The 14,625-nt window shown below is 43.8% G+C and overlaps 1 protein-coding gene across 1 annotated transcript in view; it reads left to right on the top strand.

Annotated features, from left to right (window-relative positions):
• The first annotated feature begins 5,880 nt into the window (after positions 1 to 5,880).
• Positions 5,881 to 14,625, top strand: part of AQP3 (aquaporin 3 (Gill blood group)) — a 73,495-nt gene continuing 64,750 nt past the window's right edge. Inside the window, exon 1 of the mRNA XM_073680423.1 lies at positions 5,881 to 6,081. Coding sequence (XP_073536524.1) covers positions 5,974 to 6,081 — 108 coding nt within the window. The 5' untranslated portion in view covers positions 5,881 to 5,973. The remainder of the gene's footprint in view (positions 6,082 to 14,625) is intronic.

Here is a 14,625-nt window from a genome sequence, read left to right on the forward strand (position 1 = left end):
CTCCTAAACACTTTTTGCATAATAATTTGGAACGCAGTGTACATGTGCTTTTCCACAAAACACCAGTGTTTCACGTAGTGAATCTTACAGTTCTAACTTGCCAACCGTGGTCTGTATGGAGTTGTTCAATAAAGGGCCCAAAATTAAGATAACATAGATGGGAGAGGTCTCTATGAATAGGAATTCCTAAGTATTTGATACCCTGTGAGGGCCAGGCAAAGGGAAACTTGGACTGGATGGAATCCTATATGGATTTGGGGAGGGAGACATCGAGGGCCTCAGACTTCGCTGCATTGATTTTAAAATTTGACCATGTAACAAAGTGATCTATTTCAGCCATAACAGCATGGATGGATATATGTGATTGAGTGATATATACTAGGACATCATCAGCAAATAGAGAGCACTTGTACTCGGTGCCTCCCACCTCAATCCACCTAATATTGGGGTTATGGCGAATTGATGAGAGCAGGTGCTCCGTCACTAGGATGTATAAGAGAGGGGACAGAGGACATCCCTGCCTTGTCCCATTGGTGATTGTGAAAGATGATGAAAATGTTCTGACGCACCCCCTGGGCCTTGGGACACCCGGAGCCGGACCCTTTTTGGTGGATGCTGGTGGTTGTAGTCTTCGTGGCGGCGACCCGGTTCCGTGGCTCAGGGTGGTCAAACCAGTGGCGGAACTATTTATGTGGTTTTGATGTTTAAATGTCCGACTACGCCACCCGTGGATTGCGGTCAGAGTGAACCGCCGCTGCAGGGCAGACCGCTGAGGCTGGTGTTGTGGGTGCAGCAGAGCATAGCATAACTCCCCACGGGAGGAGTATAGCCTCAGGGCAGTGTATGCGGAGGATGGGGGTGATGGTGCAGGGCAGCAGCAGTAACGACACGGAGTCAGTGATGCAGTCCAGGGCCTTTACTCACAGTTCTTATTATCCAGACCACGTCTGCAGGTAACGGCTGCCCACGTCGTACTGTGCTCACCAGGTGAGGGGCTCAGACAACTCCCAGATAACTTTGGAGCGCTTCACAGGACCCCCTTTGTGTGTCCTTTGTCTGGCCTTTCTTACCAACCCTTCTGTCCGGCTGCCTCGGGCCTCCTCTTGGTAAACTTGGCGCCAGTTTCCCTGACCCTATGTGGTGCCTTCCTAGCGGGTGTAGCGAGGGGCTGCGCCACATAAAATGTCACAGCCTCCGGTTTCTAGCTGAGGGTCGTTTCCTGCCTCCACTAGTTTCGGGGACCGGTCTCCCCCTTTGGCCTGACCCCTCCACGCAGGTGGATTCGGGCGTGCGGTGGCGACTCGCCCGTCCGCACCCCTGGGATCCCTTCATTCCTCGTTCCTGGAGCCTTCTCCGCTCCTCTTCCTTCCTTCTCCCTCTTCCAGGCCTGGGCCTCTGTTACTAGGCCCGCCTCCGGAGCAGAGCTCATGCAGAGCCCCTGCTCCCTGCCACTTCTGCTCAGACTTCTCTGCACTGAACTAAGATGGTGCCCACCTTTTATACTCTCTTCTCAATGCACCCAGGAACTGCTTCCTCCCTGCTCCTGCACTACAGGGTTCCCCTTCCTCAGTGTTCCCTCCCCCCACTCCAGCCAGGGACAGGGACTGTCGTGCCCATCTCAGAGGCATATTGGTCGCCCTGCCCCACGGCAATGTGGTGTAATGCATGCAGGTGTCGGGTCCTGATCCACACTCCATCCTTATCTGAGAGTGAGATATCACACCTCTGGGTGAGGTGCAATACCTCTGTAGCAACCGAGCCCTCAGGGTGCTACAGTTCCATTTATCTTCAGCCTAGGTGACGTATTGTGATACAGGGCCGTGATTTTGGCTATAAAAGGGTCCCCTAGACCCCTACCCCAAGCTTTTTAAGAGAATCATATATGGCGTGCCAGGAGACTCTATGGAATGCTTTCTCAGCATCCAACGAGAGTATCTAATTACAAATTTTTAACTGCATCTAGCCCAGGAAATACTTTGTGCCTAGTAGCAGTGTCTGCTAGTCAGCGGATTATCCCGGCTGTTAAGCAAGCTACACCACCTGTAGTTTAGACACTTAATTTTTTCAAAGGAAATGCTTCGGGACCATGGGATACTCAGTGAAGAGCATCAGGAGGCACCCCAAGGCATAGGGGCTGGGACTGGCAGTAGGATGCCTTGCGGTGGACAGCCGAGCTCGATCCTTATAAAAGCTTTTTAACTGCAGCAGCTTTAGTGGACGCTACTGGAGCTGGAATTACGCGGCTGCTGGCATGAGACTTGCCCTCCAATAGATCCTTGTAAATGGATTTAAAGTGTGTTCATTCAAATTAGAGAGACAATTTAAATTAAAAAGCTTAGAGCTGCCTCCACCACAGGGGGGCTCGCTCGACCCACCAGCGGACAGGCACCAGTATTGGGAGAGGGGGGCTGGCCATCAGGGTTCACCGCGGCTCTGGCACAAACCCGGCGACACGGAGGTGCCACGGGCAGGAGCGGACTGGCCGTGTCGGCTTCTCACTTTTTGGATTTTAGAAGGGCATGACATGCCTATATCTGTGTCTCCCTCTCCTTTTACTCCTCCACCTCTTTTATTTTCGCATGACTATATGTACTTGTCACTTTCCATGTGTTAGTTATGTCTTCTGAGCAGTTTGTCAGCTTTTGGACACCTTTGAAGGTGTTTTCTATGTGTTTCTATGTGTTTTTGTTTGCCTGCCATTGGTTTTAACGGTGTTCGAAGGTGTTCGACGAACAGTTCGACGAACAGTTCGGCGAACACACGGGTGTTCGACGAACCGAACCGAACTCGAACACTATGGGGGTGGCTCAACACTACTCCCTGCTGCACTATTATATTCAGCTACATCTATGTCTTGCGTACACATTGAAGTCAGTACATACACCCAATCTCTCGTGATAGCGGGACAGCAAATTCGGCATCCTCTTTAGGCAGACAACCTGCACAGAGTTAATATTTCTATTTCTCCCAGTATATGGAGTCTGGACAGTCCTTTGTTACATATCATCTGCGCTGATACACTGTAGCAAAGTATCAGGACAGGAGGGAGATTTGTGTTTTGCGGAAGTCTAAATGTCGATGTCAACATTAAAGGGCAATTCCACCTAAAATACAGTCATCCAAACCGCCAGGTGGCGCAGTCACTTAGGAGATGGGTCTACTTCAGGGAATAGGTGTGACAAGTCCCAGCATCATTAAAAAGTTGGCTTGATTACTTTGCCTATTTAGCTAATCAAAAATTATAACCCCCAGCAACCACTAGTGCAAGGGGTCTGAGGCTGTCATCTGCTACCCTCGGGGCACTGGAGTTTCCGAGGAATCCTTAGGACAGCAGCCAAAGGAGGAGCTTGTAGTATAGTTCTTCTGATTTGCTATGTCGCCTACCGCATGTGCAGGGCATTGCCTCTGTCAATAGTGGCAGTGGTATTTAGGTGGTTATTTGAGGGAGGGTGCTCCTCTTTCAAAGGGATTGGCCACTACTCGGACAACCACTTCTCAATCTTCACGTATAACACTTATACTCACCTCTGGTGCTGACGCTGTTCTAGTAGTGTTGTCACTGACTCTCCCAGGGATTGCATGACATTATTATGTCACATAATCCCTGTGGTCAATCAGCGCAGGTTTCACTCTCCCCGCCTGCAGACAAATCACATAGATCCGGAGGATATATGTGAAATAGGAAAAATAAAAAATATAAATAAAAAACTTCAAAATAAAAGTATGAATAAATAAGAAAAAAATATTTTGCCACTAAAAAGGTTGTTGAATGGAAAAACAAAAGTAAACCAAAAAGTACACCGGGTCCAGAACAACCCAAGTTATAAAATAGTACCATAACTCATACAATGAATAGCATAAAAAATAAAAATTAAAAGCACACAAAAATGTGGCTTGTTTATTATACTGACATACAAAAAATGGAATAAAACATGATCAAAAATTGCATCGAAGCGAAAATGGTATCACTGAAAACGTCATCTCAGCTGACAAGGAATATGACCCATCAACTTCAGTTTTTTTCTACATGCGGTCATATTTACATGGCCAAGATTGAGACCCTTACATAGTGTGGAAAAGTCTTAGGAAACAAGCAAAAAGACACCTAGAAATGTTACTGCACATTTTTTTGACTTGAGTCTGCAAAGAGCAAAAACGACTAAATAATGCAAGACAGGAGTTATATAATGGCCAGAAATAGTGTTATTTCTTGTGTACATACATGACAGCTGATTCTAAAATGTCACTTTAAAGTGCAGTTACACTTCAATGATCCCACTGCCCTGCAGCTATCTGTATCCTGAATGTTACTCCTATAGTGATGGAAATAGCAACATGTATAGTGCTGTGCAAAAGTTTTAGGCAGGTGTGGAAAAAAAATGCAGCAAAGTAAGAATGCTTTCAAAAATAGAAGTGTTGATAGTTTATTTTCATCACTTAACATAATGCAACATGAACGAACATAAAAGAAAAATCTAATTCAAATAAATATTTGGTGACAGTCTTTTGCCCTTAAAACAGTATCAAATTTTATAGATACGCTCGTACAAAGTCAGGCAATGTGTAGGAATATTGCCAGGTTTATGAGTAACCAATTATACCAAATAGGTGATTATGATCTTCATTTTAATATGTAGGTTGAAACACATAAATTAACTGAAACAGAAACAGCTGCTTAGACTTAAAACTGGGAGAGAAATAGACAAACTGTACTATAAAGGTGAGGTTGTGGAAGACAGATTCATGTCGCAGGTCATACACTATGGCAAGACTAAGCAAAGCTATAAGACACAGGGTAGTTATACTGCATCAGCAACCTTTCTCCCAGGCAAAGATTTTAAAGCAGACTGGGGTTTCAAGATGTGCTGTTCAAGCTCTTTTGAGAAACCACCAAGAAACGTGCAACGTTGAGAACAATATACACAGTGGTCAAACAAGGAAACTTAGTACAGCAGATAAAAGACACATCATGCTTACTTTTCTTCAAAATCGGCAGTGCCATCAGCTCAGAACTGGCATCAACCAGTGGGACTCAGCTTTTCCCATCTACTGTTTGGAGAAGTCTGGTCGGTACAATTAGTATTTAGGGGACAATTTATAAAGACCATCTGGATGGCAAAAAGATGTAAAAACCACTAATGTCTGTCTTAAATGTGTCAAATCTTTAGTGCCATCTCTTAAGACATAGTAGCCATGTCTGAATGAGGGAGGCTATGTGTTATGGAGACAACGTAAATATTATGAGGAACATTGATGCTGAACGCCTGCCAAGAGAAAAGGGCCCCAGCTTTTGGTGGTCATATCTCATTTTCTCATGGATGGTGTGGATCTCTACATTTGAGCTTTTCCAAAAAGGTGAAGGTCAATCCGCCCATCTGTTAGGTGAACAAGGTTAGCAGAGGCATAGCCATAGAGATTGCAGGGGTAGCTGTTGCAACTTGGTCCTGGTACCTGAAGCTTTTCTTACACACCAGTATTATACATAGTACTTTGCAGTTGAGGGGCCGGGATGGGTGATGATGGTGGTGGAGGTCCCACTCTTCCATATATCCACCATCCTGCGTTCAACTAAAATGTAAAAATGAAGTAAACATCTCAGTCATGAAATCTCCTGTGATGAAATGTTCCTGATTGCACATTTATAATTTATTACAGTACAGAAGGTAAAATATGTGCAGAGATGACAATCATCCACCTTCTTAGATTTCATCTTTATTGGGATTCCGGACTCTTCCAGGATAAGGGATGATTGGGGTGATGGTGAACACCCAGACAAGTGCAAGGTGAAGTGCTCCAGATACTTGACGTGTGTACTGTATGTGCAGCTCTGGGTGGGGAGAGGAGTGCCTGTCTGCAGAGGATGGGAGGTGTCCGGCTCCAAACTTATAAGCTCACACACGACATAACACACACTCATATTCACTACTCAGCCTGCAGCATCACAGCTCGCCACTGACCCAGAATCTCAGAAACATGGGGCGCCAAAAGGAGGTTCTCAACCGCATGTCTGAAATGCTGCGCATCAGGAACAAGCTTCTCCGGCAGGCGCTGTCCGAATGTCTAGGCACCCTCATCCTAGTCGTAAGTTACTTTTATACTTTCTACCTATTATTAGCGTTTTCATTTGTTATCATTTTTCTAATTACACATTGTAATATTTGTTACTATTATTACTTTTAAGTTTATTTTATTTTATTTTAGATCTATTTTTATGTTTTATATACTGTTATATTTTCTGTTATCATTGCATATTGGATTTAGGTATTATTAATTATGTTCTATGAATTTTTAGATTTTATTATTATTATTATTATTATTATTATTTGTTATGAAATGTTTCCACAATGGTTCCTTCTCCCAGTGATTATATAAATGGTTCTACAGATTCACGCTCTCCTCTATGGGTTTGAGACCTAATATTTATACAGTGAAACTTCTCTAAAAGACCACCTCTTTGAAAAGACCACTTTCTTACCCAGACCAGATTTTCAGTTCCACCATATATTATGTCTACTGGTCATCTTCTTTGAGAAGACCACCCTCTCACCCAGATCGGATTTTCAGTTCCACCATATATTATGTATACTGGACATCTTTGAGAAGACCACCCTCTCACCCAGACCAGATTTTCAGTTCCCCCATATATTAATTATACTGGACATCTTCTTTGAGAAGACCACCTCTCACCCAGACTAGATTTTCAGTTCCCCCATATATTAAGTATACTGGACATCTTCTTTGAGAAGACAACCCTCTCACCCAGACCAGATTTTCAGTTCCACCGTATATTATGCATACTGGACATCTTTGAGAAGACCATCCTCTCACCCAGACCAGATTTTCAGTACCCCCATATATTAAGTATACTGGACATCTTCTTTGAGAAGACCACCCTCTCACTCAGACCAGATTCAGTTCACCCATATATTATGTATACTGGACATCTTCTTTGAGAAGACCACCCTCACACCCAGACCAGATTTTCAGTTCCACCATACATAATGTATACTGTACATCTTCTTTGAGAAGACCACATTCCCCCAACAAGACCACTTTTCAATGCAATTTTGGGTGGTTGTCTCAAAGACTTTTGGTTGATGGTGGTTGTAAAAATGCATTAGACCTATTTTTACCAGGCATCTTGATATTTTGTTGCTTTAACTCTTGGTTTCCCAAGCTAAAAATGAAGCTGTTCTTACAGTTTAGTTTAAGTTTTGGCACATCCAAACATTTGGTTTAAATAAGCAAAAGTCTAATGTCCTTTTTGGCAGTCCCCACAGGATAAGTCAGGTGTATTGGCCATGTCGGATTTTTCTGCAGCTGAATGAGAGACGAGCGGTGCCAGAGGCGCCTGCCAGCTGTTTTACCTCTCATTATAGCTACACCACAGAACATAATGGTCATGTTATTAGAGGGATTACAATTATTGGCCGGATGTTATCTAAAGTGATAGTGATTTCACCACATCGTCCCTTGGCTTGGATAATAATGTTATATTGGTTGTCGTATACACAGATCACTCTGCATTTTTTTTTGCTTTGAAACTAGCAGACCATGCGGGACATGTGAAATTGATACTGAAGTGCATGCTGAGACTTGTAGTTCGTCCACATTTAAAAAAAAGGTCATATGTGATAACTAAACATCACTACAGTTTTTATGGTGAACTGTCTAGTGTGGACTGCTACCTGAGGCTCTCCAGCTACTCAAAAACTACAACTCCCAGCATGTCCATCTGCGCTGGGAGTTGTAGCTGCCATATATATATTGCAACTAAACGAAAATGTAGCAAACTTTACATAGTGAGTCCCAAATAGATATGTAGCAAGCTGTGGGATCAGTATCTTCTCTACAGAGTTTGCTACATTTCTATTTGGGATTTATTATCTATTGTATCTTTTCTACAAAATGTGCTCCAAAATGATTGCATGGCAGCCAGCAGAACGCCCGCAGGTTTCCTTCAGTACCCACAAAGCTACTGGCAGCAATCCGCAGCAGTCTATAGACTGTGCATGACAATCATGGTATAGGTTATTGCAGGGGGCAGCTCAGTGGTCAGCACTGGGGTCCTGGGTAGGAATCGAAGCAGGGGCCATATAGTCATGTAATGTGCATGTACTTCTGCTACTCTACAAATATAGACCCATTGGTCTGCTGGCTTCCTATACAATTGTTCCTAGTCTGTGTATATGTGAGAGGTAATCCGTTCCTGGTGAGAAGAATGATACATTGGAGATTAGATTGTCAGCTCTTGGGGACAAAGACAATGCATTAGGTGAAATAATGAGGTTAGATTGTGAATTCCTGGGGTCAAAGATGGTGGTGGTGATTCCTTCTGTATGGTAATAATGTTAAATTGTGATCCATTGGCACAGGGGTGACGGGAGTGTAAAATAATAGGATTAGATAGTAATCATTATCATTTCATGCATGATGGGAGTGAAACATATAGAGATAAGATTGTGAGCTCCTGGGTCAAAGATGATGAGTGTAATACATTGTGTGGGGTTAGATTGTGAGCTCCTGGGGTCAGGGATGATGAGAGTAATACATTTTGTGGGGGTAGAGTATGAGCTCCTGGGGTCAAGGATGATGAGAGTAATACATTTTGTGGGGTTAGGGGTTAGAGTGTGAGCTCCTGGGGTTAAGGATGATGAGAGTAATACATTGTGTGGGGTTAGAGTGTGAGCTCCTGGGGTCAAGGATGATGAGAGTAATACATTGTGTGGGGTTAGATTGTGAGCTCCTGGGGTCAGGGATGATGAGAGTAATACATTGTGTAGGGTTAGATTGTGAGCTCCTGGGGTCAGGGATGATGAGAGTAATACATTGTGTGGGGTTAGCCTGTCAGCTCCTGGGGTCAGGAATGATGAGAGTAATACATTGTGTGGGGTTTGATTGTGAACTACTGGGGTCAAGGATGATGAAAGTAATACATTGTGTGGGGTTATAATGTGAGCTTCTGGGATCAATCATGATGAAAGTAGTACATTACTTGGTCTTACACTGAGCGCTTGAGGTCTGGGATGAAGGGTGTGATGCATTAACATGTTATTTAGGCAGATACAAATTATATTCTGCATTACATCTTGCCCCCCGGCTCACACTTTACCCCTGTGTCACCATATGTTACATAGTAGCCTATTCTCCATCACAGGCTGCTGCGGTTGTGTAGCCCAATGTTCTGTATCAGTAACACAAAGGGCCCCCTGATGGGAGAAAACCAGTGATTTAAGTAGGAACCCCGGGGGAGAGACGGAGAGAATAAGTCTGCAGTGTTCGTCCAGAAACCTCACCGCCTGGAGACATGTGTGCTATTCACATCGAGGGCTGGACGCTGAGCCGGCTGCACGAACAGGGAGCCACAAAAATAACATTATGATGGGGGAAATGATAACACTGAGTATAACACCATGATGGGGGGAGAATAATACTGTGTATAACACCATGAAGGGGGAGAATAATGCTGAGTATAACACCATGAGGGGGGAGAATAATACTGTGTATAACACCATGATGGGGGAGAATAACACTGTGTATAACACTATGATGGGGAGAATAATACTTAGTATAACACCATGATGGTGGAGAATAATACTGAGTATAACACCATGATAGGGGGAGAATAATACTGAGTATAACACTATGATGGGGGAGAATAATACTGAGTATAACACCATGAGGGGGGAGAATAATACTGTGTATAACACCATGATGGGGGAGAATAACACTGTGTATAACACTATGATGGGGAGAATAATACTTAGTATAACACCATGATGGGGGGAGAATAATACTGAGTATAACACTATGATAGGGGGAGAATAATACTGTGTATAACACCATGATGGGGGAGAATAATACTGAGTATAACACCATGATAGGGGGAGAATAATACTGAGTATAACACTATGATAGGGGAGAATAATACTGAGTATAGCACTATGATGGGGGAGAATAATACTGAGTATAACACCATGATGGAGGGAGAATAATACTGAGTATAACACCATGACGGGGGAGAATAATACTGTGTATAACACTATGATGGGGGGAGAATAATACAGTGTATAACACCATGATGGGGAAGAATAATATTGTGTATAACACCATGATGGGGGAGAATAATACTGAGTATAATACCATGATGGGGGAGAATAACACTGAGTATAACACTATGATGGGGATGGGAATAATACTGAGTATCACAAATATCATTAATAGCATTTCATTCTGAAAATTTGGGCAGGTGCAGCTGATTATTATGTCTAATATATAAACAGTCCCTTTAAGCTCCTCCGTTTCATATAGTGTATATTTGATATTCTGTCAATAGACCGGTCCCAGCTGTGCCAAGCAGATAAAGGCTAGCCGGGCACCACCTGGTGAGGTCTCCGAGATGTCAGCTGATATGTAATTTATCTGAGGTCACTTGCCAACGAATATTTATGATCAGTGACTTAGAGGACTGCCACATATATTTGGGCATTAGGGGAGTGTTAAGGATCCATGGCTAAAGGGGTCAACCATCCATATACTTCATTTCAAATCATTATGCCTAAGGTCTAGTTAGGTTTCTGCACTTTTAAAGGGGTATTCCAAAAATCATAATGTGTTCTTTTAATATTGTACACATATATGTATTAATTTGAGACCCTTATGGCTCTATTTACCCTTCAGTTGCCATTGGAACCGTTCTGTAGGTCCATGAGCACAGGATAATCCTGTACAGTGCAATCTCTCTTAGTGGGCATCCTGCCAACATGGCTGTGCTGTGCTATGTCTACAACTGAGGTTCAACTGTGATGGAGGATGTCACTGGTGGGGGCAGAACCTCCTTGATTGCAGTGCAGAGAGATCATACCAGAAAACAGCGGTGTGCATGTATGCAGGTAACTAAGAGGCGTCATTTACAGCAGGATGAGTTGTATACAGAGGCGACAGAAAGTAAAGATAAATTGCAGGATGGGCTGTATATAGAGGAGTACAAAAAGTATACAGGGTGCTGAGAGGAGAGATATACTGCATGTTGGGTTGTGTATAGAGGGGACAAAAAGAGATATACTGCAGAATGGGCTGCATATACAGGGCACAGAAAGGAGAGATATACTGCAGGATGGGCTGTATATACAAGAGACATAAAGGAGAAATATATTGCAGGATGGGCAGTATATACTGGGAACAGAAAATAGATATATATTCTAGGATGGGCAGTATATATAAGGAACAGAAAAGAGAGATATTGCAAGATGGGCTGTATATAAGGGTCTGAACAGAGAGATTTACTGCAGAAGTGAGCTGAAAGAAACTATGTACTGCAGGATGTGGCTGTGCATACAGCATCTGAGAGGATTTACTCCTGGATGGGCTGTATGAAGGAGCTGAGAAGAGAGATACTCACGTGCACTTTAAGAACTCCTCTTAGGGTCCAGATCTGTGCCAAATTCAACAGCAGAGGGCTGCCAAAAAAAGTGTGATTAAAAAAACAAACTTTCTCTGTTATAATTTGCAGGAAAAAAACTATAAGATGCACATAAAGAGTTGACTTGTGGGTGCAAATACTTCTCGATATTTTTACAAAGTTCTGAGCCAGAGATTTAGGGGTGCTGTAAACTGCATCTGATACCTATACAGTTATGTGTATCAATTACATACTATTTTCAAGATCTCTGCTTTATATCAATAAATAAAATCCTTATTTGCATTCATAGGCTGAAATGTATAAGTGTAGTCAATTCTCTATGATCAGCACAAATCTCTCTCATGTTAAGGATTACAGCTCTTACCTGACACATTGTACCAGATCTGTATACAATCTCTATACTTGTTACCCCCCCCCAAACAAACACATAGTAGCTGTGTATGACCCTGACCCTACAAGGTGTAGAGATGGACGTGAAATTATTAGGAATATGCCATGCCCAGTTTAGGCTCTTCACTTTGGGAACTGTTGCCACATTGGTCATCCTCCATTTTTCTGGACTTCGTATGGTTGAGTAGCATGGAGTAAGGAGCTAGAGTAGATCCAGGTCCCACCACTACACGGACTTCATTTGTATTCTGATCAGCTCAGTCGTATATTCTTAGGTGAAAATATAAAGATGTTCAGCATCATATACTATATGGAAAAAAGGCGCTGATACTAAATATTGCAAATGTGCAACATGTAAAGGAGCTTGGCCACTTTTTCTGTTGCTGTTGCACCTTCAGTATAAAATGTTTCACGCATTTTGGGTCATCTGCTTCAGCAGAAGAAAAATGTTCCTCCCGTTTTTAAAGTAAAAGGAAACCCATCATTGGAATAAGCACTTACAGTTAGGCCATGTTCACACATTGCGTTTTTACAGCATTTTTTTCTGCGGGCAAAACCTGCTCTCTTGGCAGTAAAGAAGCTGCTAAAAAAACAGGTTTTGCTGCATTTTTTGCTGCCTTTTTCTGCTGTGTTTTTCATGCTGATACAGTTTAGTGACTGTTTTTCATGAGTTTTCTGCACCAAAAAATGCAGGAAAAACATACCTGAGTTTTTGCTGCTTTTTTGAACTTATTCATTGCTTACTATGAGTGAAAAAAACGCTGGAAAAATGCTACAAAAACGCTGAAAGAAGTGACATGCTGCAGTTTTCAAAAATGCAGCCGTTTTCCAATTCAGTCAGGAAAACAAATCAATGTGTGTGCATCAGATTTCTGAAGTCTCATACCATTTGCTGATACTGTAAAGCGCAGCTTACAATTTGCATAAAAAAACAGCAGAAAAATGCAGCAAAAATGCAACGTGTGAAGATAGCCTTATTCGGCCTGATAAAGCTGGACTATTGGATACAACATATACTCTAAACTGAGGCATGCTGCATATGCTATTGTCATCAGCACAGCCAACATACTAGGTTTTAGGTATTTAAAGGGGTTGTCCAGTACAAATCGATAAGTCTGCAGTCTGTGTGACTGCAGACTTTTGAATCCCTTGTATGGAGCGAGGCCGCGCCCTCTAGCTAGCCATGCCCACTGGACAGCCGCATCACTCCAATACACGTGTATAAAGCGAGGCCACGCCCACTTGACGGTCTCTGGCCGGGAGTATGTATAATTTATACATACCCTCCGGTCCCGGGTCAGAAACTGGTGAATCCCCCCAGTGCACAGTGTGTGCACTGGGGGGATTCATAAGTCTGCAGTCACACAGAGTGACACACAGAGTGACACACAGAGTGACACACAGAGTGACACACAGAGTGACACACAGAGTGACACACAGAGTGACACACAGAGTGACTGCAGACCTATCGATTTGGACCGGACGACCTCTTTAAGTAAAGGATATGGAAACCTTTGTTTGTGCCTAATTGCGGCATTTTTGGCTAAAAATATCTTTGCAATAGGATTTCAATAAAAATATTGCTCCATTTGTCATTTTGTATCACAGTACATGGAAGACTGCAGAATGAGTTATCAGTAAACCTGCCAGTGGGCTTGTTCTGACTAAATGGTTTGTAACCCTTATCTCTTCCCTCCAAAACTTTCTTCTAAGCTGATATATTACAACTCTGCCATCAAAAGGAGCCACTGACAAAATTCACTTTTACCAAGACAGAAAGTCATGCCCTACCATTAGGATAGCTGGATCGCTGAAGTCTGACCACTGAGACTCTGAGTGATCCCAAGAACAGGGATCTGTAAGGAATAACTTAACTTCCTGGAAAAAAACCCATTAACTCATTCTAAAGCATGCTATGTTCTATGATACATAGAGGATGCAGAATTAAAATGGTACAAAATTTTTCATGAAACTGATATTTTACCAAAAATACATTTGATGCGCCCCCGGGCCTGTGTCGCGCTGCGTTGCGCACGCGGGAGCTTACCCGGAGCCGGATCTCTTGACGGTTGTAGTCTCGTGGCGGTGACCCGGTCCGTGCCCAGGGAGTCAAACTGAGCGGCGATGTAACAGCGGTAGATGCAGGACGACTACGCCACCCGTTGAATGCAGCTATGGAGCTGCCGCTGCAGGACAGTCCGCTGAGGCCGGTGGATGGATGGTGCAGCGTAGATGGTATAACCCCCAACGGGAGGGGTATGGCCTCAGGGCAGCAGATGTGGATGATGGGGGTAGCAGGAACCACTCAGAGACGGTGCGGTGTAATTCAGGGTCTTTACTGGTAACAACGATAGACCCTCCCGGAGTACTTGCTAGTGAACGGGGCCTGGTCAGTCCTTGAGCAGATGGGATCTCCCCTGGCCAGGCAGAGTTGTAGGCCTCCCAAACTGACTGTACTCTTCTGGCTACCTTGCTAGAAGCGGATATAAGTAGCCCACGTCCCTGAGTGTACCGTGTGGTGCTCACCCGTATGGCCGGTGACTCGGGGCCTTCTAATGGCTTCCGCTCCACGATGGCGGTGCTGGTCCCACGCGTGTGACCGTGCCTTCGGGTTTCTGGGCCTGAGGACCTGAAATCCCCTGCCGGTCGGCTTCTGCTGCTGGGTAAGAGAGTTAGTCCCCACAGCCTCGGACGCCGGGTCCGGTAAGAAAGCTTCTCAGTCAGGGCGAGCTCTGCAGCTGCCAGCCCCTGACTCGTAGTAGTATTGCTTCTGCTGTTTCTTGTCTCTACTCTCCTTGACTGCTAACCCTGCT

This window comes from Phyllobates terribilis, unplaced genomic scaffold, assembly GCF_046119375.1.
Source record: "Phyllobates terribilis strain yellow unplaced genomic scaffold, ASM4611937v1 Scaffold_1__5_contigs__length_1240528914, whole genome shotgun sequence".
Classification (NCBI taxonomy): Eukaryota; Metazoa; Chordata; class Amphibia; order Anura; family Dendrobatidae; genus Phyllobates; species Phyllobates terribilis.